Consider the following 27,145-nt stretch of genomic DNA (forward strand, 5'->3'; position numbering starts at 1 on the left):
CCCACTACTGCCCAAGGAGCCACCTGTGAAATCCCTGCTACTGCCCAAGGAGCCACCTGTGGAAAGCCCACTACTACCCAAGGAGCCACCTGTGGAAAGCCCACTACTGCCCAAGGAGCCACCTGTGGAAAGCCCACTACTGCCTAAGGAGCCACCTGTGGAAAGCCCACTACTGCCCAAGGAGCCACCTGTGAAAAGCCCACTACTGCCCAAGGAGCCACCTGTGAAAAGCCCACTACTGCCCAAGGAGCCACCTGTGAAAAGCCCACTACTGCCCAAGGAGCCACCTGTGAAAAGCCCACTATTGCCCAAGGAGCCACCTGTGAAATCCCTGCTACTGCCCAAGGAGCCACCTGTGGAAAGCCCACTACTACCCAAGGAGCCACCTGTGGAAAGCCCACTACTGCCCAAGGAGCCACCTGTGGAAAGCCCACTACTGCCTAAGGAGCCACCTGTGGAAAGCCCACTACTGCCCAAGGAGCCACCTGTGAAAAGCCCACTACTGCCCAAGGAGCCACCTGTGAAAAGCCCACTACTGCCCAAGGAGCCACCTGTGAAAAGCCCACTACTGCCCAAGGAGCCACCTGTGAAAAGCCCACTACTGCCCAAGGAGCCACCTGTGAAATCCCTGCTACTGCCCAAGGAGCCACCTGTGGAAAGCCCACTACTACCCAAGGAGCCACCTGTGGAAAGCCCACTACTGCCCAAGGAGCCACCTGTGGAAAGCCCACTACTGCCTAAGGAGCCACCTGTGGAAAGCCCACTACTGCCCAAGGAGCCACCTGTGGAAAGCCCACTACTGCCCAAGGAGCCACCTGTGGAAACCCCACTACTGCCCAAGGAGCCACCTGTGAAAGAAACCAAATGATGTAAAACAGCAGCAGCCTTTCCTCCCTCCCGGAGAGCTCTGATGGTTCTTCCAATTTTGCTTTATAAGGAGCAATCACATCCAATCAGTAGCCTCAGAGGTTGCACTTGTTGCTCCTGGCCTTACCACCCTTCATTGATGCCAGATGATGAGCAGAGACCAGTGATTAGCTGCAGCGGTCAGTCACGTACTGGCTGCCTTAAAAAAAAAATGTGAGTATGTGCATGGCCAAAAAGACTTTATTTTGCAACATTTGAAGCTGTTCTTACAAGTTTTCTAAAACTTGAACAACCCCTTTAAACTCTCTAATAACACAGTGTGCAGCCGGCGCCCTCTAGTGGTGACTGCAAAAAAATATTATCAGTCAATTCTCCGGCTATCCAGAGGGTTTGGAACACTGCATCAGAAAAACTGAGATTTGACAGCAACATATGAAATATTTCTATGTTATAGAAGAATTATGAATTCTTATATAAGCATACAATAGGATGACACCTCTTGAAAGAATGGGCTGTGTATTGGACATAGCCATTAACCCCTTTGGGACAAACCGTCCATCCTACATTACGCAAGTCTTTTGTCTAGATCATTCCTCTTAATATACTGCTCTATGATACGTTACTATGAAACCCAATGGATGCCCTGGTTTATTAAATATTGATAAATTCCACTTGCAATACCCATTCTGACCACATGGTGTGCTGTGGGAAAGACAATTCATGATGAAAGTAGCTGTATAGCGCCATCTAGTGGTAGCAGTAAATCTAGAATTTCGGATTTGTTGCTGTAAAATACATGTAGGATCGAGTGTGTCCATCCATTGCTGGGATGATATAGGGGCAGCGTGTACAGACTGATGATAAATACACATATGCATTTCTGTTTACATGCATAATTATTAATTAAATGCAAAGTCTATTGGTTTTGATGTGTTCTGTACATGAATCATCTACGGGCGCTGTGCTTCCGGTCATGACGGATATGCATGGGACGTGTTATCAAAGGGGCCCCGGCCAACGGATGACATAGCTGCGCTGTTCAGAGAGGCGGTGTCGCTCCATTAGAGTCCACGTCACTTGTTAGCCGCGATTTATTCCCAAACACAAAGGAATAGATTTTATATCAGGAGCCGGGAACTGATTAATTACCCCCAAACTGTAAGAGGAATATCGCCGCTCATTTCACGGTGATGTTTAATGCGTCCGGACACGCGCGGCGCAAATCACATTTTATGTGCACATAAAATCCTAATATTTCCTATCTACTGATACATTATAAAAGTGAGACAGAAGATAGGAGGAATCATTCCTGACGGGGGCGATGAATATAAATTATGCTACATTGTAACCAACAGAGCTCTGCGGAAAATAAACAGAACGAGCCGCGTTTACGGAGGGTTCTCTATTACGCCTGATCCGGCCGCCGTGCTCTGCTTCATTAGTGCTCAGCACAATTTGTGCTACATAAATAAAGCATTAAGGCTGTGACCAACAGTTACAGGTGCAAAAGTTCCATTATATCTAAAAATCTCCTATTTTCTGTACGCAGCTCCTACGCAAAACATTGTCTCCATGCCTCTCTCTAATCTAAATAGTTTTGTACTATCTGTTGTCTAATGCAAGATACCAAGGTGGATCGCGGGAACTGCGGACGAGTGACTTTCTATATGAGGTAGAGGAGGGTCTTTGTCAAGACAGTAAACGGGCGAGTCTTTGTCTTTACAGGAAGCGGGGGCAAGTCTTTGTCTTTACAGGAAGCGGGGGCAAGTCTTTGTCTTTACAGGAAGCGGGGACGAAACTTTTTCTCTACAGGAAGTAGGGGCTGCTTTTTGTCTTTACAGGAAGTGGGGGTGGTATGTCTCTACAGGAAGCAGGAGCGAGTCTTTTTCTTTAAAGGATGTGGGGGTGGGTCTTTGTTTTTACAGGAACTATGGACGAGTCTTGACCGTCTATATAATGTAGAGGATGGCCTTTGTATCTACAGGAAGCGGGGGCGGTCTTTCTCTCTACAGGAAGTAGGGGCCGGTCTTTGTCTTTACAGGAAGCAGGAGCGAGTCTTTGTTTCTACAGGAAGTGGGGGACAATCTTTGTCTTTACAGAAAGTGGGGGCGAGTCTTTGTCTCTACAGGAAGTGAGGGCCAGTCTCTGTCTTTACAGAAAGTGGGGGCGAGTCTTTGTCTCTACAGGAAGTGGGGAACAATCTTTGTCTTTACAGAAAGTGGGGGCGAGTCTTTGTCTCTACAGGAAGTGGGGGCGAGTTGTCTCTCCAGGAAGCAGGGGCGAGTTGTCTCTACAGGAAGTGGGGGCGAGTTGTCTCTACAGGAAGTGGGGTCGAGTTGTCTCTACAGGAAGTGGGGGCGAGTTGTCTCTACAGGAAGTGGGGTCGAGTTGACTCTACAGGAAGTGGGGGCGGGTCGTTGTCTCTACAGGAAGTGGGGGCGAGTTGTCTCTCCAGGAAGCAGGGGCGAGTTGTCTCTACAGGAAGTGGGGGCGAGTTGTCTCTACAGGAAGTGGGGGCGAGTTGTCTCTACAGGAAATGGGGGCGAGTTGTCTCTACAGGAAGTGGGGTCGAGTTGACTCTACAGGAAGTGGGGGCGGGTCATTGTCTCTACAGGAAGTAAAGGCGAGTCTTTGACTCTACAGGAAGCAGGGCGAATCTTTGTCTGTATGGAAAGAGGGGAGAGGAACTTTGTCTTTTTACTGGAAGTGGGTGTGATCTTTGTCTCTAGAGACAAGCGGGGGTGGGTCTATGTCTCTACAGTAAGTGGGGGCGAGTCTTTACGGTGCTATACACGCTGCAACATCGCTAACGATAGCTAGCGATGTCGTGCACGATAGCACCTGCCCACGTCGCTGTTTTGTCATGGGGGTGATTGCTGCCGTAGCGATCAATATCGCTATGGCAGCATCACACGCACATACCTGCTTAGCGATGTCGCTGGAAACAACGAACAATCTCTCCTTTAAGGGGGAGGTTCGTTCGGCGTCACTGCGGCGTCACTAAGCGGCCGCCCAATAGCAGAGGAGGGGCGGAGATGAGCGGCCGGAACATGCCGCCCACCTCCTTCCTTCTGCATTGAGATGTTCGGCGCTCCTGCGGTGTCACACGCAGCGATGTGTGCTGCTGCATGAACGACAAACAACCAGTGCCATGCACCACCAACGATATTATGGAAAGAAGCGACGTGTCAACGATTTTTGATGTTTTTGCGATCGTTGATCGTCGCTCCTAGCTGTCACACGCTGCAATGTTGCTACCGACGCCGGATGTGCGTCACAAATATCGTGACCCCGACGATATATCGTTAGCGATGTTGCAGCGTGTAAAGCACCCTTTTGTCTGTCCAAGAAGCGAGGCGAGTCTTTGTCTCTACAGAAAGTGGACCTTTGTCTTTCCATAGGAAGCAGGAGTGGATTTTTGTCTTTACAGGAAGTGGGGGCTGAGTCTTCATCTCTACAAGAAGGGGGGGTGGGTACCGAACACCCCAGTATGGTAGTGACCGCTCATCACTAGTTACCAGTACTGAGCACCCGAGCATGGTAGTGCCCGCTCATCACTAGTTACGAGTACTGAGCACCTGAGCATGGTAGTGCCCGCTCATCACTAGTTACAAGTACTGAGCACCCGAGCATGGTAGTGCCCGCTCATCACTAGTTACCAGTACAGAGCACCCGAGCATGGTAGTGCCCGCTCATCACTAGTTACCAGTACTGAGCACCTGAGCATGGTAGTGCCCGCTCATCACTAGTTACCAGTACAGAGCACCCGAGCATGGTAGTGCCCGCTCATCACTAGTTACCAGTACTGAGCACCTGAGCATGGTAGTGCCTGCTCATCACTAGTTACGAGTACTGAGCACCTGAGCATGGTAGTGCCCGCTCATCACTAGTTACCAGTACTGAGCACCTGAGCATGGTAGTGACCGCTCATCACTAGTTACCAGTACAGAGCACCCGAGCATGGTAGTGCCCGCTCATCACTAGTTACAAGTACTGAGCACCCGAGCATGGTAGTGCCCGCTCATCACTAGTTACCAGTACAGAGCACCCGAGCATGGTAGTGCCCGCTCATCACTAGTTACCAGTACTGAGCACCTGAGCATGGTAGTGCCCGCTCATCACTAGTTACCAGTACAGAGCACCCGAGCATGGTAGTGCCCGCTCATCACTAGTTACCAGTACTGAGCACCTGAGCATGGTAGTGCCTGCTCATCACTAGTTACGAGTACTGAGCACCTGAGCATGGTAGTGCCCGCTCATCACTAGTTACCAGTACTGAGCACCTGAGCATGGTAGTGCCCGCTCATCACTAGTTACCAGTACTGAGCACCCGAGCATGGTAGTGCCCGCTCATCACTAGTTACAAGTACTGAGCACCCGAGCATGGTAGTGCCCGCTCATCACTAGTTACCAGTACTGAGCACCTGAGCATGGTAGTGCCCGCTCATCACTAGTTACCAGTACAGAGCACCTGAGCATGGTAGTGCCCGCTCATCACTAGTTACGAGTACCGAGCACCCGAGCATGGTAGTGCCCGCTCATCACTAGTTACCAGTACCGAGCACCCGAGCATGGTAGTGCCCGCTCATCACTAGTTACCAGTACCGAGCACCCGAGCATGGTAGTGCCCGCTCATCACTAGTTACGAGTACCGAGCACCCGAGCATGGTAGTGCCCGCTCATCAATAGTTATAAACCCTTCATTTAGCTTTTTTTAAACTCCTGAAAAGTAAATCCACCCTGATCTGCAGCAATGCAGTTGGAAGCGGATTTATTGCTTCATTTATTGTCCGCTCAGAAGTAAAAAATGAATGACAGCCCTCCTTGTAACTGCACTGACTGCCATATTGGTTGTCGTCCACCCTTCTCAGGAAGAGAGATAGGTAAGTTTAGGTCAGTTCTTACAAGAAATCGTCAGGTTATTCTGCTGCTCCCAGTGCAACGTCTATAAGCTCCGAGCTGCTGTCCATTAATGTTAGGGCCATGACTCTAGATGAGTCCCCGATAGGCGCGTACCTTCCCGCTGGTCGTTGCGTAAGCACTTCACTTTCGGTAACTTGCAGAGAAGCCGGCAGTCATCAGCTGTCAAAGCAGAAAAAGAGTGTGTTAATAGAAAAGCTCCCGGTTATGAAATGTCCAAGGTAGAAAGATTTAGGTCAAAGCTGAGGGAAGAATGAAAGCCACATGGGAGAGGACAGATTCTATATACAGTATATGTTCTTATACACATGACACATTGAATCAGTAGCTCTCCACTCTGGGAGATGTAATCTTGCAAATGACAGAGTCTTTAAAGGGGCCGTAGAGAGAAATCAAAGGGCCCTATAACAAAACACAAAAATGAAGCTAAATTACATTCCACGAGAGGAAGCAAACCGCTGTATAAATCTGTATGTAGTGAGCTCCCTCTAGTGGTGACTGTATAAATCTGTATGTAGTGAGCTCCCCCTAGTGGTGACTGTATAAATCTGTATGTAGTGAGCTCCCTCTAGTGGTGGCTGTATAAATCTGTATGCAATGAACTCCCTCTAGTGGTGGCTGTATAAATCTGTATGTAGTGAGCTCCCCCTAGTGGTGGCTGTATAAATCTGTATGTAGTGAGCTCCCTTTAGTGGTGTCTGTATAAATCTGTATGTAGTGAGCTCCCTCTAGTGGTGTCTGTATAAATCTGTATGTAGTGAGCTCCCTCTAGTGGTGGCTGTATAAATCTGTATGTAGTGAGGTCCCTCTAGTGGTGGATGTATAAATCTGTATGTAGTGAGCTCCCCCTAGTGGTGACTGTATAAATCTGTAGATAGTGAGCTCCCTCTAGTGGTGGCTGTATAAATCTGTATGTAGTGAGCGCCCTCTAGTGGTGGCTGTATAAATCTGTATGTAGTGAGTTCCCTCTAGTGGTGACTGTATAAATATGTATGTAGTGAGCTCCCTCTAGTGGTGACTGTATAAATCTGTATGTAGTGAGCTCCCTCTAGTGGTGACTGTATAAATCTGTATGTAGTGAGCTCCCTCTAGTGGTGACTGTATAAATCTGTATGTAGTGAGCTTCCTCTAGTGGTGGCTGTATAAATCTGTATGTAGTGAGCTCCCCCTTGTGGCTGTATAAATCTGTATGTAGTGAGCTCCCTCTAGTGGTGGCTGTATAAATCTGTATATAGTGAGCTCCCTCTAGTGGTGGCTGTATAAATCTGTGTATGTAGTGAGCTCCCTCTAGTGGTGACTGTATAAATCTGTATGTAGTGAGCTCCCTCTAGTGGTGGATATATAAATCTGTATGTGGTGAGCTCCCTCTAGTTGTGGCTGTATAAATCTGTATGCAGTGAGCTCCCTCTATTGGTGGCTATATAAATCTGTATGTACTGAGCTCCCTCTAGTGGTGGCTATATAAATCTGTATGTAGTGAGTTCCCTCTAGTGGTGGATGTATAAATCTGTATGTAGTGAGCTCCCCCTAGTGGTGACTGTATAAATCTGTATGTAGTGAGCTCCCTCTAGTGGTGGCTGTATAAATCTGTATGTAGTGAGCTCCCTCTAGTGGTCACTGTATAAATCTGTATGTAGTGCGCTCCCTCTAGTGGTGGCTGTATAAATCTGTATGTAGTGAGCTCCGTCTAGTGGTGGCTGTATAAATCTGTATGTAGTGAGCTCCCCCTAGTGGTGACTGTATAAATCTGTATGTAGTGAGCTCCCCCTAGTGGTGGTTGTATAAATCTGTATGTAGTGAGCTCCCTCTAGTGGTGGCTGTATAAATCTGTATGTAGTGAGCTCCCTCTAGTGGTGGCTGTATAAATCTGTATGTAGTGAGTTCCCTCTAGTGGTGGCTGTATAAATCTGTAAGTAGTGAGCTCCCTCTAGTGGTGGCTGTATAAATCTGTATGTAGTGAGCTCCCTCTAGTGGTGGCTGTATAAATCTGTATGTAGTGAGCTCCCTCTAGTGGTGGCTGTATAAATCTGTATATAGTGAGCTCCCTCTAGTGGTGGCTGTATAAATCTGTAAGTAGTGAGCTCCCTCTAGTGGTGGCTGTATAAATCTGTATATAGTGAGCTCCTTCTAGTGGTGGCAGCAGGTAGAGGATTTTTTTTTAATCTGTGTCAGTTAAGTTGAGTTCCAAGTGCTAATAAAGATACATTAAAAAAATAATTAGGAAAAAAAAACGTTGTTGAAGGCTGGATAATGAATCTCTTTCAGCAGAGCCCATCACATCTTCTCTGAATATTTGATGTCAATATAACTACAGACATTTCCTGGGGTGGAGGATGGGGGGGGGCTGAGCATTACGGATCATTACTCACATTCAGATTTATGGACGTTCCATATATGATTGATTACCCTATATGTCTTCCATAAATCACGCTCTACCCACATAAGATCCCACCGGGCATTATACACTGGAAGCTGCAGGGGCGGAACTGGCATGAAATGTATGTGGGAACATTGTGCTGGATAAGCTCATACTCGGGGTGCAGCTGGTGGGATCCAGATCACCCTAAATTCTGGGATCTATATGAGGATATGATTTTGGATTGAATCTAGATTGTTCCCATTAATAGACAACAAGCAAAAACCTTAAAAAAATGATCAGAACACAAAAGGGCAGATTCCTCATTTGCAGATTTTGTCCCTTTTTATGCTATTCGTTCATTTTTTTCTGTCCTAATTTCTTAAAAATGGCGCCGGCTGTTCATGATCTTTGTGACTTTTTAGCTCATTGCTGCAACTTTTTATTTAATAAATATAAATTAATATTTATGTAATAAAATCACTCCGAGAGGAAAGGATTACACCGTGTGCTGAATTATTAGGCAAGTTGTATTTTAGAGGATTTTTTTTATTATTGATCAATAACTATGTTCTCAATCACCCCAAAAGACTCATAAATATCAAAGTTTAATATTTTTGGCAGTTGGAGGTTTTTTTTTTAGATTTGGTTATCTTAGGAGGATTCTGTTTGTGCAGGTGACTATTACTGTGCAGAATTATTAAGCAACTTAATAAAAACCAAATCTATTCCCATCTCACTTGTTTATTGTTACCAGGTAAACCAATATAACTGCACAGAATTTAGAAATAAACATTTCTGACATGCAAAAACAAAACCCCCAAAAAACGAGTGCCCAATATCGCCCCCTTTCTTTCTGATGACACTCAGCAGCCACCATCCATAGATTCTGTCATTGCTTGATCTGTTTACGATCCACATTGCGTGCAGCAGCCACCACAGCCTCCAGACACTGCTCCCAGAGGTGCACTGTTTTCCCTCCCTGTAGATCTCACATTTTATGAGGGACCACAGGTTCTCTATGGGGTTCAGATCAGGAGAACAAGGGGGCCATGTCATTATTTTTTCATCTTTTAGCCCTTTACTGGCCAGCCACGCTGTGGAGTAGTTGGATGCATGTGATGGAGCATTGTCCTGCATGAAAATCATGTTTTTCTTGAATGATACCGACTTCTTCCTGTACCACTGCTTGAAGAAGATGTCTTCCAGAAACTGGCAGTAGGTCTGGGAGTTGAGCTTCCTCCATCCTCAACACGAAAAGGTCCCACAAGTTGATCTTTGCAGATCCCAGCCCATACCAGTCCCCACCTCCACCTTGCTGGGGTCTGAGTCGGAGTGGAGCTCTCTGCCCTTTACTGATCCAGCCTCTGGCCCATCCATCTGCCCATCAAGAGTCACTCTCATTTCATCAGTCCATAAAACCTTTGAAAAACCAGTCTTCAGATATTTCTCGGCCCAGTCTTGAGGTTTTATCTTACAGTGCTGGCCAAAAGTATTGGCACCCCTGCAATTCTGTTAGATAATACTCAGTTTCTTCTTGAAGATGATTGCAATCACAAATTCTTTATTATTATCTTCATTTAATTTGTCTTCAATGAAAGAAAAAAGAATTGTCATAAAGCCAAATTGGATATAATTCCACACCAAACATAAAAAAGGGGGTGGACAAAAGTATTGGCACTGTTTGAAAAATCACGTGATGCTTCTGTAATTTGTGTAATAACAGAGTAGTAGAATAGGGTGTCCAAGCCGCGCCAATGACTAGCCGATCATGAAGATTGTAGATTAATGTTGCTTTTATTCAATGCACAGGTCAACGCGTTTCGGGAGACACAGCTCCCTTCCTCAGGACAGACATGTGACCTCAATCTGAATAAGGGCAAAGAGTGACTGCGTCCCTACTATGGACACAGCCATGTGAAGCACTATAGATGAAATGCCCAGAGCTCACACCCCGGCAATCCATGGATTGGTAGTTTGTGAATGGTTGCTTCATTAGTGTTTTGCACTTTGTTGCCTCCATCTTTATGAAGATGTTTTGTTGCATCCTGTCAGTGCATTAGATTCTGTGGCCTGGGCAGGTCACTACTGTTGCCCTTTTGTTGCTGTGAATAATTCTTGAATTTTGGGGGAAAAAATGTCATTTCTGTTTTTTTGGCTTAGCTTTTATTACAGGGTAGATCTGTAGACCTCTGCCCAGAATTGTGCACGCCACAGAGCAGGGAATGTGTCTCCAGATACACCGCCCCCCTTCCAATGATTAGTGGTGGTCCGCATCATCAGACCCCATGATATTGCAAAAACCCTTTAAAATGTTGCTCTACTTTACTGATATTTCAGCAGCATGAGCTCGATCACAAGAACAAGAAGAACTAAAAACCAGCCCATCCGTATCCGCTGCCATAAAAGTTCATTTACTTTCATGACTTTTGAATACAGAATTAAAGGGAGTTAAAGAATCCATTAAAACTTATTAAACTCATCTATTTGTGCAGGGCGGATTCTCCGGGGGACATTACTCAGGCGGTGTCACATCCGCTCACCATCCTTTATAGTGTGAATGTCCTAATAGTCTCCAGTCTGTGCAGGATTTCCTCCCCGGGTCCCTCGGGGGCAATCACTTACCGCTCTGTCTTCATTCCTGTTTATTAAAGTTCGTGGCTGGAGACGGAGTAATGGCCGCTTCATTAGGAGATTTCATTACCTGCACTTTCCTTATGACACAATGTCCTTTCTCCAGGGCCCTGGAAGGTCTCGTGCACAGATACCAATATTTGGTGGGACTTATGATTCTAGAAAAGTCTGGACAGTACCAAAAAGGGGCAAAAAAGTCCTGAGAGGTCTTTGGGGCTTTCCCGGACAAGAGTGGGGACATTACTTGGGAAAGGAGTTAAAAATCCCTACAATGCCAGCTGGACTGTGGGTACATTGGTCTCATGTCCACAAATGGACCCTTATTTGAGCTTTTGAAGGTAGGTCTTGACATCATGGGCATCATCAAAGATGTCCCCTGCTCACAGCCCCCTTTGGGGGGGACATTATGGAGAGGGTTAGAGTGTGTTGAGGACATTATGGAGAGGGGGAGGGTGTGTGGGGGACATTATAGAGAGGGGTAGGGTGTGTGGAGGACATTATGAAGAGAGGCAGCAGGTTGTGTGTGGGATATTACGGGGAGTGGCAGTGTGAGAGGAATATTATGGAGAGGGACAGAATGGGGGGATATTAAAGTGAAGTGCAGTGGGGGAGACATTATGGAGAAGGGCAGTGTAAGAGAGACATTATAGAGAAGTTCAGTGTGGGAGATCATAGAGGGGCCAGTGTGGCAGGATATTATAGAGAGGGGCAGTGTGGGGGATAGATATTATTGAGAGGGGCAGTGTGGGAAGATATTATACAGAGGGGCAGTGAGAGGGACATTTTGTGCAGGTAGCATAATGAGGGGCAATTATTTATTCACCACTACGTTAATATACTGACAGTGGTTTTGGTGACATATTTATGTACTAACAGTGATTTTGGTGATGTATTCCTTTACTGATGATGGTTTGGGTGATGTATTACAGTACTGACGGTAGTTTTGGTGATGAATTCATGTACTGATGGTGGTTATGACAATATATTCCTGTACTGTCGGTGATTCTTGTGATGCATTCATGTACTGAAGGTGGTTCAAGTGATGTATTCATGCACTGACAGTGGTTCTGGTAATGTATTACTGTACTGATGGTGGTTTTGGTGATTTATTCCTGTACTGATAGCGGCTATGGCACTGCATTCATGTACTAATGGTGCATCTGGTGATGGATTCATGTATTGACAGTGGTTCTGGTGATACATTCATGTATTGATGGTGGTTCTGGTGATTTATTCATGTACTGATGTTGGTTCTGGTGATGCATTCTTGTACTGACAGTGGTTTTGGTGATGCATTAATGTACTAATGGTGGTTCTGGCGATGCATTCCTGTTCTGAAATTGGTTCGGACACAGGATTCATGAATGTACAGTGGTTCTGATCATGTATCAATACATAAGCTGCTTCATGTTAAAACTGTTCACTCTTTATTTTTAGGGGCAGGATGTCTCCAAATCCTTCCCACATACGGAAAACATAGTTCTGATGGCGTATTAATGTACTGACAGTGTTTCTGTTGATGTATTCATGTAAGTACCCCTTTAACTAGGTTTGCAGTCTTTTGGATTGGTTCAGTAGGACAATGTGGCTCTTGAGCCAAAAAATCGTGTGCACCCCTGAATTACATGGACAGTCATTGATTGAATTAATTTCTCATGTAGTGACCACCAGGGCTCCAAGGGTTTTTGATTTTTTTTTTGGCTTTAACGTGATTTCTGTGCTTTATTTCCCTAGGGTGGCATGGAGAATAAAAATTGGAGCCACGATCTTATAACGTAGCAGAGAAGAAAAGTGATGCCAAAATCAGGCTGCTGGAATCTAATTGATTGGCAACTTCTTGTTTGATCTTTTTCGTTGATATATTTCTGTCATTTTATATTAGGGAGTTTCTTATATTCACAAACTTAAACCACTGGAGATGTCAGCATTCCTCCAGCTGCTGAATATCATGTGGCGTTCTGCGTTGCACTCGCTGGGTGTTATGACGGCGTCAAGCTCTGTTCACACTACAGAGTCCGACAAGCAGCATGGGATCACTTAGTTGCACAGCCTGTCATGGGTGTCAGTTGGTTCTGGCTTCACTGCTCCCCAGTACTGCAGGAATTAATTCCTGCTGTCTTGTGATCATCTGTTGGGAACTCAGTGCCAGATATAGCTTCTGCTACCTTGGTTCCTGAGGTTATCTAATCCTATGGTGATCTACAGTTGTGGTTCTGGCTGGCTGTGAGTTCTCCAGTTGTGCATTTAAATCCTACCCCTTTTGTATTACTCCCCAGTTCACATACGGTCCATTCTTTGTGTTTGAGTGCCGTGTGCAAGAGTTTTTGTTTACCCTTGTCTGTGCTTATTTGTGGGGTTTTGGTTACTGGATTTCTGGCCCGCTCCCAGGGTTCGGGGGAGTAGTAACAGGGTTCGGACTGGAGACAGGGTCACGCTGGGGGCTTGAACCTGGCTACCATCAAGCCTACCTCCGAGATAAGGGACAGCACAGGGGCCCCTGTCTTAGGGTCAGCTTAGGAGCCCTGTTCCAGCGGTACATACCCCGTGACACTGAATTTCTGATGCCCAGATTCAATGGTATTTTTAGCCATTTTGAAGTTCAGCCGAGGTCACCTAAGTCATGCATCTTTAAGTGGAGGATATTGTCATCCTTGACAATAAAGGAGTGCAACAACCATCATATTAGCAGCAGCACTAATACCTGCAAATGGTGGTGAGGGACATAGGTGGCATACTTGCTTTAGTAGTGATGAATAGTTAAAGGGGGTGTCCATTTTGGACAAGTAAAGTCAGCCATAAAAGGTTCCCTCAATCTCATCAGAGTGATCATTTGCTGTGGTCAATAGTGATCAGCTGTGATCTGTTGAGTGACCGGCAGCAGCGCCTCCACAGGTCAAATAAGGTATTCCACAGCTCCTATTAAAGTCACTTGACTGACTCTAATGCACAGAGTCCTCCAGAGAAATAAGACGTTTTCCACAACTGATCGCCACAGAATTAAAAGGATTTCTAAACCCGACCGCCCCTTTGCACTTACGGTTATCGCTGTAGTCGTCCACTAATATGATTTCATGGATGAGGTGCATAGGTGTCCGATTCAGCACACTGCAAAAGACACAGAAAAACAGTATGAGGGTCCGCGGATCCGTCCTATAACAGACACAGAAATACGTGCGGCTATGAATAGACGACCTCTGCAGGTGGAGAAGCTTTTAGTGCAGCATTCACTGGTTCACCACTGTTTTTTTAAGTTTACCTTTATTTTTATGGTTATAAATGTGAACATGTGTTCTGCCCATCATGGTCAGTGCGGCACTAAAGTCCACTCTCTCTGTACATTGTCATCATTGCACATAAATAATTGCAAATAAATAAAGATTTTCTTGTATTTGGGACTTAAGTTCATTAAGTTTTTGCCTTTTCGTGCAAATTAATTTCTTCCAAAACGTACATAAAAATTCAGCAAATATCTCACATACAGTAATGAATGCTCACAATGCTTGTCAGTGAATAGAAACATTCTGGTTACAAATTGTTACAATTTATCAGTTTACCCAGTTCTCTGATCTACACGCAGCCATACGAGTCCTCTGCCCGGTGATGAGGATCTAAGCTCCAAAGTTTCACAAAAGTTTTGAAACGTCATAGAAACATGTCCAAAGTTTTGACTAGTGGGGGTCCGGGTTCATCGATAAAACAAAGGGGGCAGAAACATTTATACTGTACAAGCGCTGCCTGCGTCAATACTATAGACTTAATATTGAGTCTAACTTTACACAGCGCTTGTTCTGCTCCTTTGTTTTATCCGTCGGTGAGGATCTCATTACCTGGGCCCCTAAAAGTTTTCTGAAAGTTTGAATTAACCCTGAGAAGTATTAGGATTTCCATTCACCAGCAGCAAGCAGAGATCTTGAAAATGGAGAATAAATTAAAGGGCGTAAGAAAGTGGTGTAAGTTTTGATCAGACACTAAAGCAATGGCCAAATCAAAATGCAAGGAGCCAGTGACCCTCTGATAACACTTAGGGCATAGGGGCAGGAAGTGTTGTCATAAGCACACAGGCATGAAAGCCCCTTTCATAGGACTATAATTTTATTTTGCTTTTACATAGGACTGCGTATCAGCTTGATTCCTTATATATCCATAAACAATGAGCTCTGCTGCATCTGCACATATGCCGTCACTGATTGTGCCATATAGGCACAAAGGCGTCAGTAGGATATTGCCCTTATCCGCTTCCCCGAGAGCCGCTGCCGATAAGACAAATGGCGAAACGTCTTCACTTGCAGAGCGCGAAAATAACAATAAAGCCCAATTATGTCTGATAAGAAAACCCTTTATGCTGAATTCCGGAAATATAAACGTCTTGTTGAGTCGGGGGAAGATATAAGTGTAAACAGCGGCCGAAAGGGAAGACGTCAGATCATGGGGGAAATCTCAAGATCCCAGCAAGCACCAAAAAACGGTAATACCAAGCGTCCACAAGAGGTGATGGGAGCGGCCGCCCAAAGCCATGCACCCGGTATCAGTGTTCAGTCACTGCCGGTCTTATAGGAAAAAGCAAGGTGGCTGCCCCCCCCTCCCCCCATAGCGGGCACCCCAAAAACAAAGGGATCGGTAATTTACAATAAACTGGCCGATCCTCATCTTCCTCAACAGCATTAGACGGGAGAAGAATGGGGAAGACCCGAAACACAAAAGCTCCCAACTGTGAAGGACCAAAAAGAGCGAAAAACTGCAATAAGAATGCCGAGCCATCCCCTACCCAAATCCAGGCTCTTTATGTGCCCAAACTAAAAAGTGCCCCTTGTGCAGCCCCTTTGTGTTCACACACAGAGTAATACCCCTTTAATGGCCTCAACACAGGGTGATGCCCCAAAAATGCACCCAAAAATATATAGCGCCGGTGTCTTTGCAGAGACGCCACCTTACTCACCACACTGACTGGGTCGAATCCTCCCCTGCACGCCCCCGGTCATCCACTTGTGCTGCTGCCTCCTTCCCCTCCCGGGCCCTGTACATGCCGCACAGGATTCCCGGGAGTGCACCTAAGATGCGCATGTGCACACCAGCCCTCTTCTTAAAGGGCCTGCATGCTATTTCCAGGAAATGCCTATGGCTGAGAGGCACAGTGTATTTAAGGCACCCTCCAATTAGGGGAGGTGCCTGCACATGGCCTCTAGTTAGTCTCCAGTCTGCTACCTAGCTAGTTGTCAGGTCCTCAGCTTCTGCCCTGTGTCTGTCTCTTCCACCTGCCTTCCCATACCTTTCTATATACCTGAGTTACTCACATGTCCTGGGGGTCAGCTGCCACAGTCCTGGTCACTGCCCTGGGAGTGATACCTGGCGATTGCTTTGCGGTGGGCGCTTAGTTAAGCCTTTCCCACTAAGGGATAAGCCTGGGTCTCCCCAGTGGTCCAGTGGGTCCACTAATCCCGATCGCTGCTACTACACCGGCAGTGAGTGTTACACTATCACACAGAGATGTTTACATACATTGCTGACTGTCATGGATCTGTTCAGACTACTGATCCCGACACTCCGCCCAATAACTTCTCTGAGGTCTGTGATCAGCGCAGGCACACTCAGGCGTCGACCTACAGAGTGGCAGTTCATAGGCAGCCTGGCAAGAGTTCATCTCTGCTAGTATGCTTATGAGTCATCTTTGATCATATCTGATCTCCTCCTATATATGCACACTTCCATTAGTGCCAGCTATAGCTTACCTATACTGGTCTGGTGAGGTGTTGTGATCCAGACTAACTGGTGGTTGTTATACTTGTTACTGTGTGTGGTTGTGGAGTTAACCGTCATTGTATTTTTGTCACTACCTTCCTGCTCTTGCTTTTCTCCTGAGTCTCTCATTGTTAATTGATTTGTGTTTGCAGTGTGTCAGAGTTTTGGTTTTCCCCTGTCTCTCTTTATCTCTGTTTCCATCTCTCCTGCCCCTACCATCCTTGATGGGAGGGGGGGACTAAGATCCATTCTGATCAGGAGCATAGCCAGGCATGGGACTCCAGCATCTCCACCATCAGGAGAAATAGCCTAGGGACCCCTACCATGAGGGACAGCATAGGAGCCCCTGTCCCTTATCTACTTCAGTCATCGTCATGACACCCACCCATTGAGTCCTAAGTCGTAACGTCTCGTCTTGTGCTTGACTTGCCAAATCAGATTTCTTGCTTTGCACTGATGAAGGGAAATACCCCAAAACATGTGTCTCCAAACAGAGATTGTGGTTTGGCTTTTATTCTAAGTCATGTGACAAGCCTCGTTAAAGGGGCACGGTGGCTCAGTGGTTAGCACTGTATGGTGGCTCAGTGGTTAGCACTGCAGCCTTGCAGCGATGGGGTCCTGGGTTCAAATCCCACCAGGGACAACATCTGCAAGGAGTTTGTATGTTCTCCCCATGTCAGCGTGGGTTTCCTCCGGGGTCTCCGGTTTCCTCCCACACTCCAAAGACATACAGAGAGGGAATTTAGATTGTGAGCCCCAACAGAGACAGGGTTCCTAATATAAATGTAAAGTGCTGTGGACTAGGTTAGCGCTATATAAAAATAAGGATTTATTTTATTTATTTAAAGGGGTGATATTGACTTTCAGTTTAACTAGTTTTGATAGGTGGCGCTAGAGTTCAAGTCCTTTCCCCCTCTAAAGAGGCAATTTGCATATTTAATTACTGTCACGGGGTCCTTCTCCGATATCACACAAGCAACAGAGTGACAGATAGGTGAACAATGCAATGATCCTTTATTCCAAGCACATCAGAAAGTCCATTAAATAATCCACCACACAAAGGGTAAAGTAGTCCAGGAACATGCATACAGTCCAGTAAGGGATAAATATCCAGGTCTCTCTGGGAAGCCTCAGCTTCTCCCACAAAGGATAAATCAGTCACAATCCTCCAGCAGTCCTTTTTCAGGGAAATCGGGGTGTCTCAATGGCTCTCTGGGGTGCTGCCTGTAGCCTCAGCTTCTAACCTCAGAGGATGAACCTTCCTGCTTCTCTTGTAGTTCCCAGCCAGACTGACTAATCTCCAAGTAGAACAGAGAGTTTAGGTGCATCCCAGGCCCCCCTTCCCCAGACTTAGTGACAAAAGCACGGCAGGGGGTGATTAAACCTGCAAACAGGACAATGTACACACAGAATACAGAATGGACAGAGCAGTACAAACCTACAAAAAATTATACACAGTCCCCCATATTCCACTATCACAATTACCCACCCTTTGATGCCCCCACTGCCCCCTTATACAGGCAGTATGACACCCCCACAGTGCATATCCCACACATGATGCCTCCAGAGCACTTTTACCTAGGACGTGCACCTTCCACCATAACTGGAAGGAGGACACTTACAGCTGAAGACTTTGCCGCGTCCTCCCCGGGTCTCAGTAATGAGTTTATTTTTAGAGGACATCATATGGTTCATGATTCCGAGTCCTGCAGGATCCGGCCGAGTGACGGAGCGGAGAGCGACCATCTGCCCCGTGACGTCACTGGATGCATCTGACAATATGGGGGGGGGGGGGGTCAGATTATTGAGCGGCCGCCTCACCCCCAGTCCTCAGGAGTGCACAGGAGTAGTACAAGCTCTCAAGACAAAATATAGGACACAATAAAAAGGAGAGAATAAAGCGAAGAAATGTCATAAGTCACTGATGAACTGAACCAATAGATTATCCTCCAGTCACATCCAAAGCTGCATTCAAAGATCTATGATAAAAAAAATGGGCTCTGACCCTTGTAAAGGTATCATAGGAGACTGCAAAGTGCCGCTAGGACCCATGTATACTCACACACTAGTTATGGTGGGCACTCGGATGGTATTTTTCTTTTGTTAAGAGTATACTGCTACTACTACGGTGGGCACTCACCTGGCACTGTTAGTGGTGAGCACTCTGCTGGCACTGTTCTTAGAAAGCACTCTTCTGGCACTGTATATGGTGAGCACTCTGCTGGCACTGTTCATACAGAAGCACTGTCCTGACACTGTATATGGTGAGCACTCTGCTGGCACTGTTCATAGAGAAGCACTGTCCTGACACTGTATATGGTGAGCACTCTGCTGGCACTGTTCATACAGAAGCACTGTCCTGGCACTGTATATGGTGAGCACTCTGCTGGCACTGTTCATAGAGAAGCATTGTCCTGACACTGTATATGGTGAGCACTCTGCTGGCACTGTTCATAGAGAAGCATTGTCCTGACACTGTATATGGTGAGCACTCTGCTGGCACTGTTCATAGAGAAGCATTGTCCTGACACTGTATATGGTGAGCACTCTGCTGGCACTGTTCATAGAGAAGCACTGTCCTGACACTGTATATGGTGAGCACTCTGCTGGCACTGTTCATAGAGAAGCATTGTCCTGGCACTGTATATGGTGAGCACTCTGCTGGCACTGTTCATAGAGAAGCACTGTCCTGGCACTGTATATGGTGAGCACTCTGCTGGCACTGTTCATAGAGAAGCACTGTCCTGACACTGTATATGGTGAGCACTCTGCTGGCACTGTTCATAGAGAAGCATTGTCCTGGCACTGTATATGGTGAGCACTCTGCTGGCACTGTTCATAGAGAAGCACTGTCCTGGCACTGCATATGGTGAGCACTCTGCTGGCACTGTTCATACAGAAGCATTGTCCTGGCACTGCATATGGTGAGCACTCTGCTGGCACTGTTCATACAGAAGCACTGTCCTGACACTGTATATGGTGAGCACTCTGCTGGCACTGTTCATACAGAAGCACTGTCCTGGCACTGTATATGGTGAGCACTCTGCTGGCACTGTTCATACAGAAGCACTGTCCTGGCACTGTATATGGTGAGCACTCTGCTGGCACTGTTCATAGAGAAGCATTGTCCTGGCACTGTATATGGTGAGCACTCTGCTGGCACTGTTCATACAGAAGCATTGTCCTGGCACTGTATATGGTGAGCACTCTGCTGGCACTGTTCATAGAGAAGCACTGTCCTGGCACTGTATATGGTGAGCACTCTGCTGGCACTGTTCATACAGAAGCACTGTCCTGACACTGTATATGGTGAGCACTCTGCTGGCACTGTTCATACAGAAGCACTGTCCTGGCACTGTATATGGTGAGCACTCTGCTGGCACTGTTCATACAGAAGCACTGTCCTGGCACTGTATATGGTGAGCACTCTGCTGGCACTGTTCATAGAGAAGCATTGTCCTGGCACTGTATATGGTGAGCACTCTGCTGGCACTGTTCATACAGAAGCATTGTCCTGGCACTGTATATGGTGAGCACTCTGCTGGCACTGTTCATAGAGAAGCATTGTCCTGACACTGTATATGGTGAGCACTCTGCTGGCACTGTTCATACAGAAGCATTGTCCTGACACTGTATATGGTGAGCACTCTGCTGGCACTGTTCATACAGAAGCATTGTCCTGACACTGTATATGGTGAGCACTCTGCTGACACTGTTCATACAGAAGCACTGTCCTGGCACTGTATATGGTGAGCACTCTGCTGGCACTGTTCATAGAGAAGCACTGTCCTGACACTGTATATGGTGAGCACTCTGCTGGCACTGTTCATAGAGAAGCACTGTCCTGACACTGTATATGGTGAGCACTCTGCTGGCACTGTTCATACAGAAGCACTGTCCTGACACTGTATATGGTGAGCACTCTGCTGGCACTGTTCATACAGAAGCACTGTCCTGGCACTGTATATGGTGAGCACTCTGCTGGCACTGTTCATACAGAAGCATTGTGCTGACACTGTATATGGTGAGCACTCTGCTGGCACTGTTCATACAGAAGCATTGTCCTGACACTGTATATGGTGAGCACTCTGCTGACACTGTTCATAGAGAAGCACTGTCCTGACACTGTATATGGTGAGCACTCTGCTGACACTGTTCATAGAGAAGCATTGTCCTGGCACTGTATATGGTAAGCACTCTGCTGGCACTGTTCATACAGAAGCATTGTCCTGGCACTGCATATGGTGAGCACTCTGCTGGCACTGTTCATACAGAAGCACTGTCCTGACACTGTATATGGTGAGCACTCTGCTGGCACTGTTCATAGAGAAGCACTGTCCTGACACTGTATATGGTGAGCACTCTGCTGGCACTGTTCATACAGAAGCATTGTCCTGACACTGTATATGGTGAGCACTCTGCTGGCACTGTTCATACAGAAGCACTGTCCTGGCACTGTATATGGTGAGCACTCTGCTGGCACTGTTCATACAGAAGCACTGTCCTGACACTGTATATGGTGAGCACTCTGCTGGCACTGTTCATAGAGAAGCACTGTCCTGGCACTGTATATGGTGAGCACTCTGCTGGCACTGTTCATAGAGAAGCACTGTCCTGACACTGTATATGGTGAGCACTCTGCTGGCACTGTTCATACAGAAGCATTGTCCTGACACTGTATATCGTGAGCACTCTGCTGGCACTGTTCATACAGAAGCACTGTCCTGGCACTGTATATGGTGAGCACTCTGCTGGCACTGTTCATACAGAAGCACTGTCCTGGCACTGTATATGGTGAGCACTCTGCTGGCACTGTTCATAGAGAAGCACTGTCCTGGCACTGTATATGGTGAGCACTCTGCTGGCACTGTTCATACAGAAGCACTGTCCTGACACTGTATATGGTGAGCACTCTGCTGGCACTGTTCATAGAGAAGCACTGTCCTGACACTGTATATGGTGAGCACTCTGCTGGCACTGTTCATACAGAAGCACTGTCCTGACACTGTATATGGTGAGCACTCTGCTGGCACTGTTCATACAGAAGCATTGTCCTGGCACTGTATATGGTGAGCACTCTGCTGGCACTGTTCATACAGAAGCACTGTCCTGACACTGTATATGGTGAGCACTCTGCTGGCACTGTTCATACAGAAGCATTGTCCTGGCACTGTATATGGTAAGCACTCTGCTGGCACTGTTCATACAGAAGCACTGTCTGGCACTGTATATGGTGAGCACTCTGCTGGCACTGTTCATACAGAAGCACTGTCCTGACACTGTATATGGTGAGCACTCTGCTGGCACTGTTCATACAGAAGCACTGTCCTGACACTGTATATGGTGAGCACTCTGCTGGCACTGTTCATACAGAAGCATTGTCCTGGCACTGTATATGGTGAGCACTCTGCTGGCACTGTTCATACAGAAGCATTGTCCTGGCACTGTATATGGTGAGCACTCTGCTGGCACTGTTCATACAGAAGCATTGTTTTGGCACTGTATATGCTGAGCACTCTGCTGGCACTGTTCATACAGAAGCACTGTCTGGCACTGTATATGGTGAGCACTCTGCTGGCACTGTTCATACAGAAGCACTGTCCTGACACTGTATATGGTGAGCACTCTGCTGGCACTGTTCATACAGAAGCACTGTCTGGCACTGTATATGGTGAGCACTCTGCTGGCACTGTTCATACAGAAGCACTGTCCTGACACTGTATATGGTGAGCACTCTGCTGGCACTGTTCATACAGAAGCAGTTTTCTGGCCCTGTATATGGTGAGCAGACTTCTAGCACTGTTCATACAGAAGCACGTTGTGCTGCTGGAAGGTGGACCTACGCTCCAGTCTCATATTTTTCAGCGTCTAACGGGTTTTTTGCCCAGGATTGTCCTGTATTTACTCCATCCATCTTCACATCACCTCTGACCAGCTTTGCTGCCCCTGCTGAAGAAAAGCCTCCCCACAGCAGGATGCTGTCTCCACCATGTGTGACAGTGGGGAGGGTGTTTTCAGGGTGATGTGCAGTGTTAGTTTTCCGCCAAACACAGCATTTAGCCCAAAAAGTTCTCCTCTGACTACAACACCTTCTTCCACATCATAGCTGTGTCCCCTGCATGGGTTTTTGCAAACAGGACTTCTTATGACTTTGCTTTCAAAAATCTCTCCTCTTCCACAAACACCAGATTTAAAGAGTATATGACTAATAGTCATCCTGTGCACAGATTCTTCCCCGGATCTGTGATCTCTCCGGCTTCTCCAATGACAATAGGCCTCGTGGGATGTCAATTAAGGTGGACGGCCATGTCTTGGTAGGTTCTGCATTTGTGCCATACTCCCTCCATATTTGGATGATGGATAGTACAGGGATCTGTGAGCTATTCAGAGCTTGGGCTATTTTTTATAACCTAACCCTGATTTACTTTTCTCCAGAACTTTATCCCTGACCTTTCTGGTGTTTTCCTTGGGTTTTGATCTCTAATATTCTCAACCAATCCTCACAGAACAGCAGTAGTTATAGTAAGAATAAATTACACACTCAATAACAGAGGTGGACAGTAACTTTGACAAAGAGTGGTAAACTTTACAATTAAGACGCCATTCATTCCAGACAAAAAAGGGGATTGTTAATAACAGATAGATTGCAGTTGTGTGTTACGCCTTCCATTTTTGGATGATGGATTGATCAGGGCTCCATGAGATGTTCAGAGTCTGGGCTATTTTTTATAACCCAACCCCGATTTACTTTTCTCCACAACTTTATCCCTGACCTTTCTGGTGTGTTCCTTAGGTTTTTATCTCTAATATTCTCAATGAATCCTCACAGAAGAGCAGTAGTTATAGTAAGAAGAAATCACACTCAATAACAGCAGTGGCAGGTAACTTTGAAAAAGAGTGGTAAACTTTACAATTAAGACTCCCTGCATTCCTGAGAATGGAGAGGATTGTTAATATCAGATTGCAGCTGTGCCGTACTCCTTCCATTTTTGGATGATGGATTGACTGGGGTCCGTGAGATGTTCAGCGTTTGGGATATTTTTTTTATAACCTAACCCTGCTTTACTTTTCTCAAGAACTTTATCCCTGACCTGTCCGGTGTGTTCCTTGAGTTTCATGATGCTGTTTCATCCCTAATCCTCACAGAAGAGCAGTAATTATACTAAGAATAAACTACACACTCAATAACAGCGGTGGCTGGTGTAATTTTGAGCGGTAAACTGTACAACTAAAACTACTTTCATTCCTGAGAATGGAGAGGATTGTTAATAACAGATAGATTGTAGTTGTGCCATACTCCTTCCATTTTTGGATGACGGATTGATCAGGGCTCCGTGAGCTATTCAGAGCTTGGACTATTTTTTTTAACCTAACCCTGATTTACTTTTCTTCACAACTTTATCCCTGACCTCTCCGGTGTGTTCCTTTGTTTTCATGATGTTGTTTGATTCCTAATCCTCACAGAAGAGCAGTAGTTATACTAAGAATAAAATACACACTCACTAACAGCGGTGGCCGGTAACTTTGACAAAGAGAGGTAAACTTTACAATTAAGACTCCCTTCATTCCTGAGAACGAAGAGGATTGTTAATAACAGATAGATTGCAATATTGTTTCTTTGTGCAGCTACTTTGCAATTTTACCTTCTTAACCAGATGAGACAACCGCCTTTAATGGAGTACCCCTCTAAATAATGCCGTAGTAAACATCACCTGCGGAGCTGTCAATCACACGCGGCGCTGACGGTTATATAGCGGTTTTAGTTTTAAGCAAAGCTTAGACACATAATAACGGAGGAGCCGTCACTCCGCCAGGCGGAAACCTCGCTAAATGCCAATTATTTATGTGCCGGAGCTCCCAAACTTACATCACATATAATTGCTTTGATTACTTACTGACGAATGTAACAAGCTAAAACAACGCCGCGCCATTCCATTAATAGAGGAGGAGAGGATTTATGGGGCTTCGGGGACAGATAAACATGACTCCGCTTTATTCTATTTTTTCCCTCTTGAATGTAAATATCATATAATTTCGCAGACAGGACTTCATGAATTTCCTTCGGTTTATAAACCACGGAGGGGACGTGGAGTCGTTCCTCAGGGTTGAAATATTCGCCTTTTTCATAAATTGGTTATTTTATTTCCAAATTTATCTTTTCTTTTAGTTTAAAACCTGCAGCATAAAATATCTGGCGTCTATAACTCGCAGCCATAACTCAGCGGCGCGCGGCTACATCCCGCCATTAACGTTAAGCAAGCGGCTCCCGAGAGCCGCAAATGATACATCACTCCGCACTTAATTTGCACTTTTGGATAATTGGATTGATTAAAGTTGAAAGTAACAGGGCAAAAGGGGCTGACCAGAAATCTGCGAAGAAATGGAAAGGATACACAGGAGCGAGCGAGTGATTAACAGCGTCCGACGAGGACTCCGAGACACAGGATCGAGGACGCAATGTGAACACGCCGCTTATAAATCATTACCAGGGATTAAAGCAAGAAAGAGTCAAAAGTGTATTACAAATGGAAACACAGAACTGATAAATGACACAATGTCACCTCCTACAAGACACATCCATATCAACAACTGATTCTTACAACAGCTACTATAGCAACATGGAAATACTGCACTCCTACTGTATTATACTAGTAATATTCTTGCACATAGGGGCAGTATTATAGTAGTTATATTCTTGTATATAGGAGCAGTATTATAGCAGTTATATTCTTGTACATAGGGGCATTATTATAGTAGTTATATTCTTGTACATAGGGGCAGTATTATAGTAGTTATATTCTTGTACATAGGGGGGCAGTATTATAGTAGTTATATTCTTGTACATAGGGGCAGTATTATAGTAGTTATATTATTGTACATAGGGGCAGTATTATAGTAGTTATATTCTTGTACACAAGGGCAGTATTATAGTAGTTATATTCTTGTACATAGGGGCAGTATTATAGTAGTTATATTCTTGTACATAGGGGGCAGTATTATAGTATTTATATTCTTGTATATAGGGGGCAGTATTATAGTAGTTATATTCTTGTACATAGGGGCAGTATTATAGTAGTTATATTCTTGTATATAGGGGCAGTATTATAGTAGTTATATTCTTGTACATAGGAGCAGTATTATAGTAGTTATATTCTTGTATCTAGGGGCAGTATTATAGTAGTTATATTCTTGTATATAGGGGAAGTATTATAGTAGTTATATTCCTGTACATAGGAGCAGTATTATAGTAGTTATATTCTTGTATCTAGGGGCAGTATTATAGTAGTTATATTCTTGTATATAGGGGAAGTATTATAGTAGTTATATTCCTGTACATAGGAGCAGTATTATAGTAGTTATATTCTTGTATCTAGGGGCAGTATTATAGTAGTTATATTCTTGCACATAGGGGCAGTATTATAGTAGTTATATTCTTGTACATAGGAGCAGTATTATAGTAGTTTTAGTCTTGTACATAGGGGCAGTATAATAATAGCTATATTCTTGTACATAGGGGGCAGTATTATAGTACTTATATTCTTGTACATAAGGGCAGTATTATAGTAGTTATATTTTTGTACATAGGGGCAGTATTATAGTAGTTATATTCTTGTACATAGGGGCAGTATTATAGTAGTTTTAGTCTTGTACATAGGGGCAGTATAATAATAGCTATATTCTTGTACATAGGGAGCAGTATTATAGTAGTTATATTCTTGTAAATAGGGCCAGTATTACAGTAGTTATATTCTTGTAAATAGGGCCAGTATTATAGTAGTTATATTCTTGTAAATAGGGCCAGTATTATAGTAGTTATATTCTTGTACATAGGGGCAGTATTATAGTACTTATATTCTTGTACATAGGGGCAGTATTATAGTAGTTATATTTTTGTACATAGGGGCAGTATTATAGTAGTTATATTCTTGTACATAGGGGCAGTATTATAGTAGTTATATTCTTGTACATAGAGGCAGTATTATAGTAGTTATATTCTTGTACATAGGGGGCAGTATTATAGTAGTTATATTCTTGTACATAGGGAGCAGTATTATAGTAGTTATATTCTTGTAAATAGGGCCAGTATTATAGTAGTTATATTCTTGTACATAGGAGCAGTATTATAGTAGTTATATTCTTGTACATAGGAGCAGTATTATAGTAGTTATATTCTTGTACATAGGAGCAGTATTATAGTAGTTATATTCTTGTACATAGGAGCAGTATTATAGTAGTTATATTCTTGTACATAGGAGCAGTATTATAGTAGTTATATTCTTGTACATAGGGGCAGTATTATAGTAGTTATATTCTTGTACATAGAGGCAGTATTATAGTAGTTATATTCTTGTACATAGGGGGCAGTATTATAGTAGTTATATTCTTGTACATAGGGGCAGTATTATAGTAGTTATATTCCTGTAAATAGGGCCAGTATTATAGTAGTTATATTCTTGTAAATAGGGCCAGTATTATAGTAGTTATATTCCTGTAAATAGGGCCAGTATTATAGTAGTTATATTCTTGTACATAGGGGGCAGTATTATAGTAGTTATATTCTTGTACATAGGGGCAGTATTATAGTAGTTATATTCTTGTAAATAGGGCCAGTATTATAGTAGTTATATTCCT

General features: G+C 45.0%; 1 protein-coding gene across 1 annotated transcript in view; it reads right to left on the reverse strand.

Annotated features, from left to right (window-relative positions):
- The window catches only part of GALNT14 (polypeptide N-acetylgalactosaminyltransferase 14), a 195,232-nt gene that overhangs the window by 123,653 nt on the left and 44,434 nt on the right, over positions 1-27,145 (reverse strand). Inside the window, exons 3-4 of the mRNA XM_075341425.1 lie at positions 13,815-13,882; positions 5,884-5,949 (exon numbers count right to left, since the gene is read on the reverse strand). Of these exons, the coding sequence (XP_075197540.1) occupies positions 5,884-5,949; positions 13,815-13,882 (134 nt within the window). The remainder of the gene's footprint in view (positions 1-5,883; positions 5,950-13,814; positions 13,883-27,145) is intronic.

This window comes from Anomaloglossus baeobatrachus, chromosome 3 (assembly GCF_048569485.1).
Source record: "Anomaloglossus baeobatrachus isolate aAnoBae1 chromosome 3, aAnoBae1.hap1, whole genome shotgun sequence".
NCBI classification, from domain to species: Eukaryota; Metazoa; Chordata; class Amphibia; order Anura; family Aromobatidae; genus Anomaloglossus; species Anomaloglossus baeobatrachus.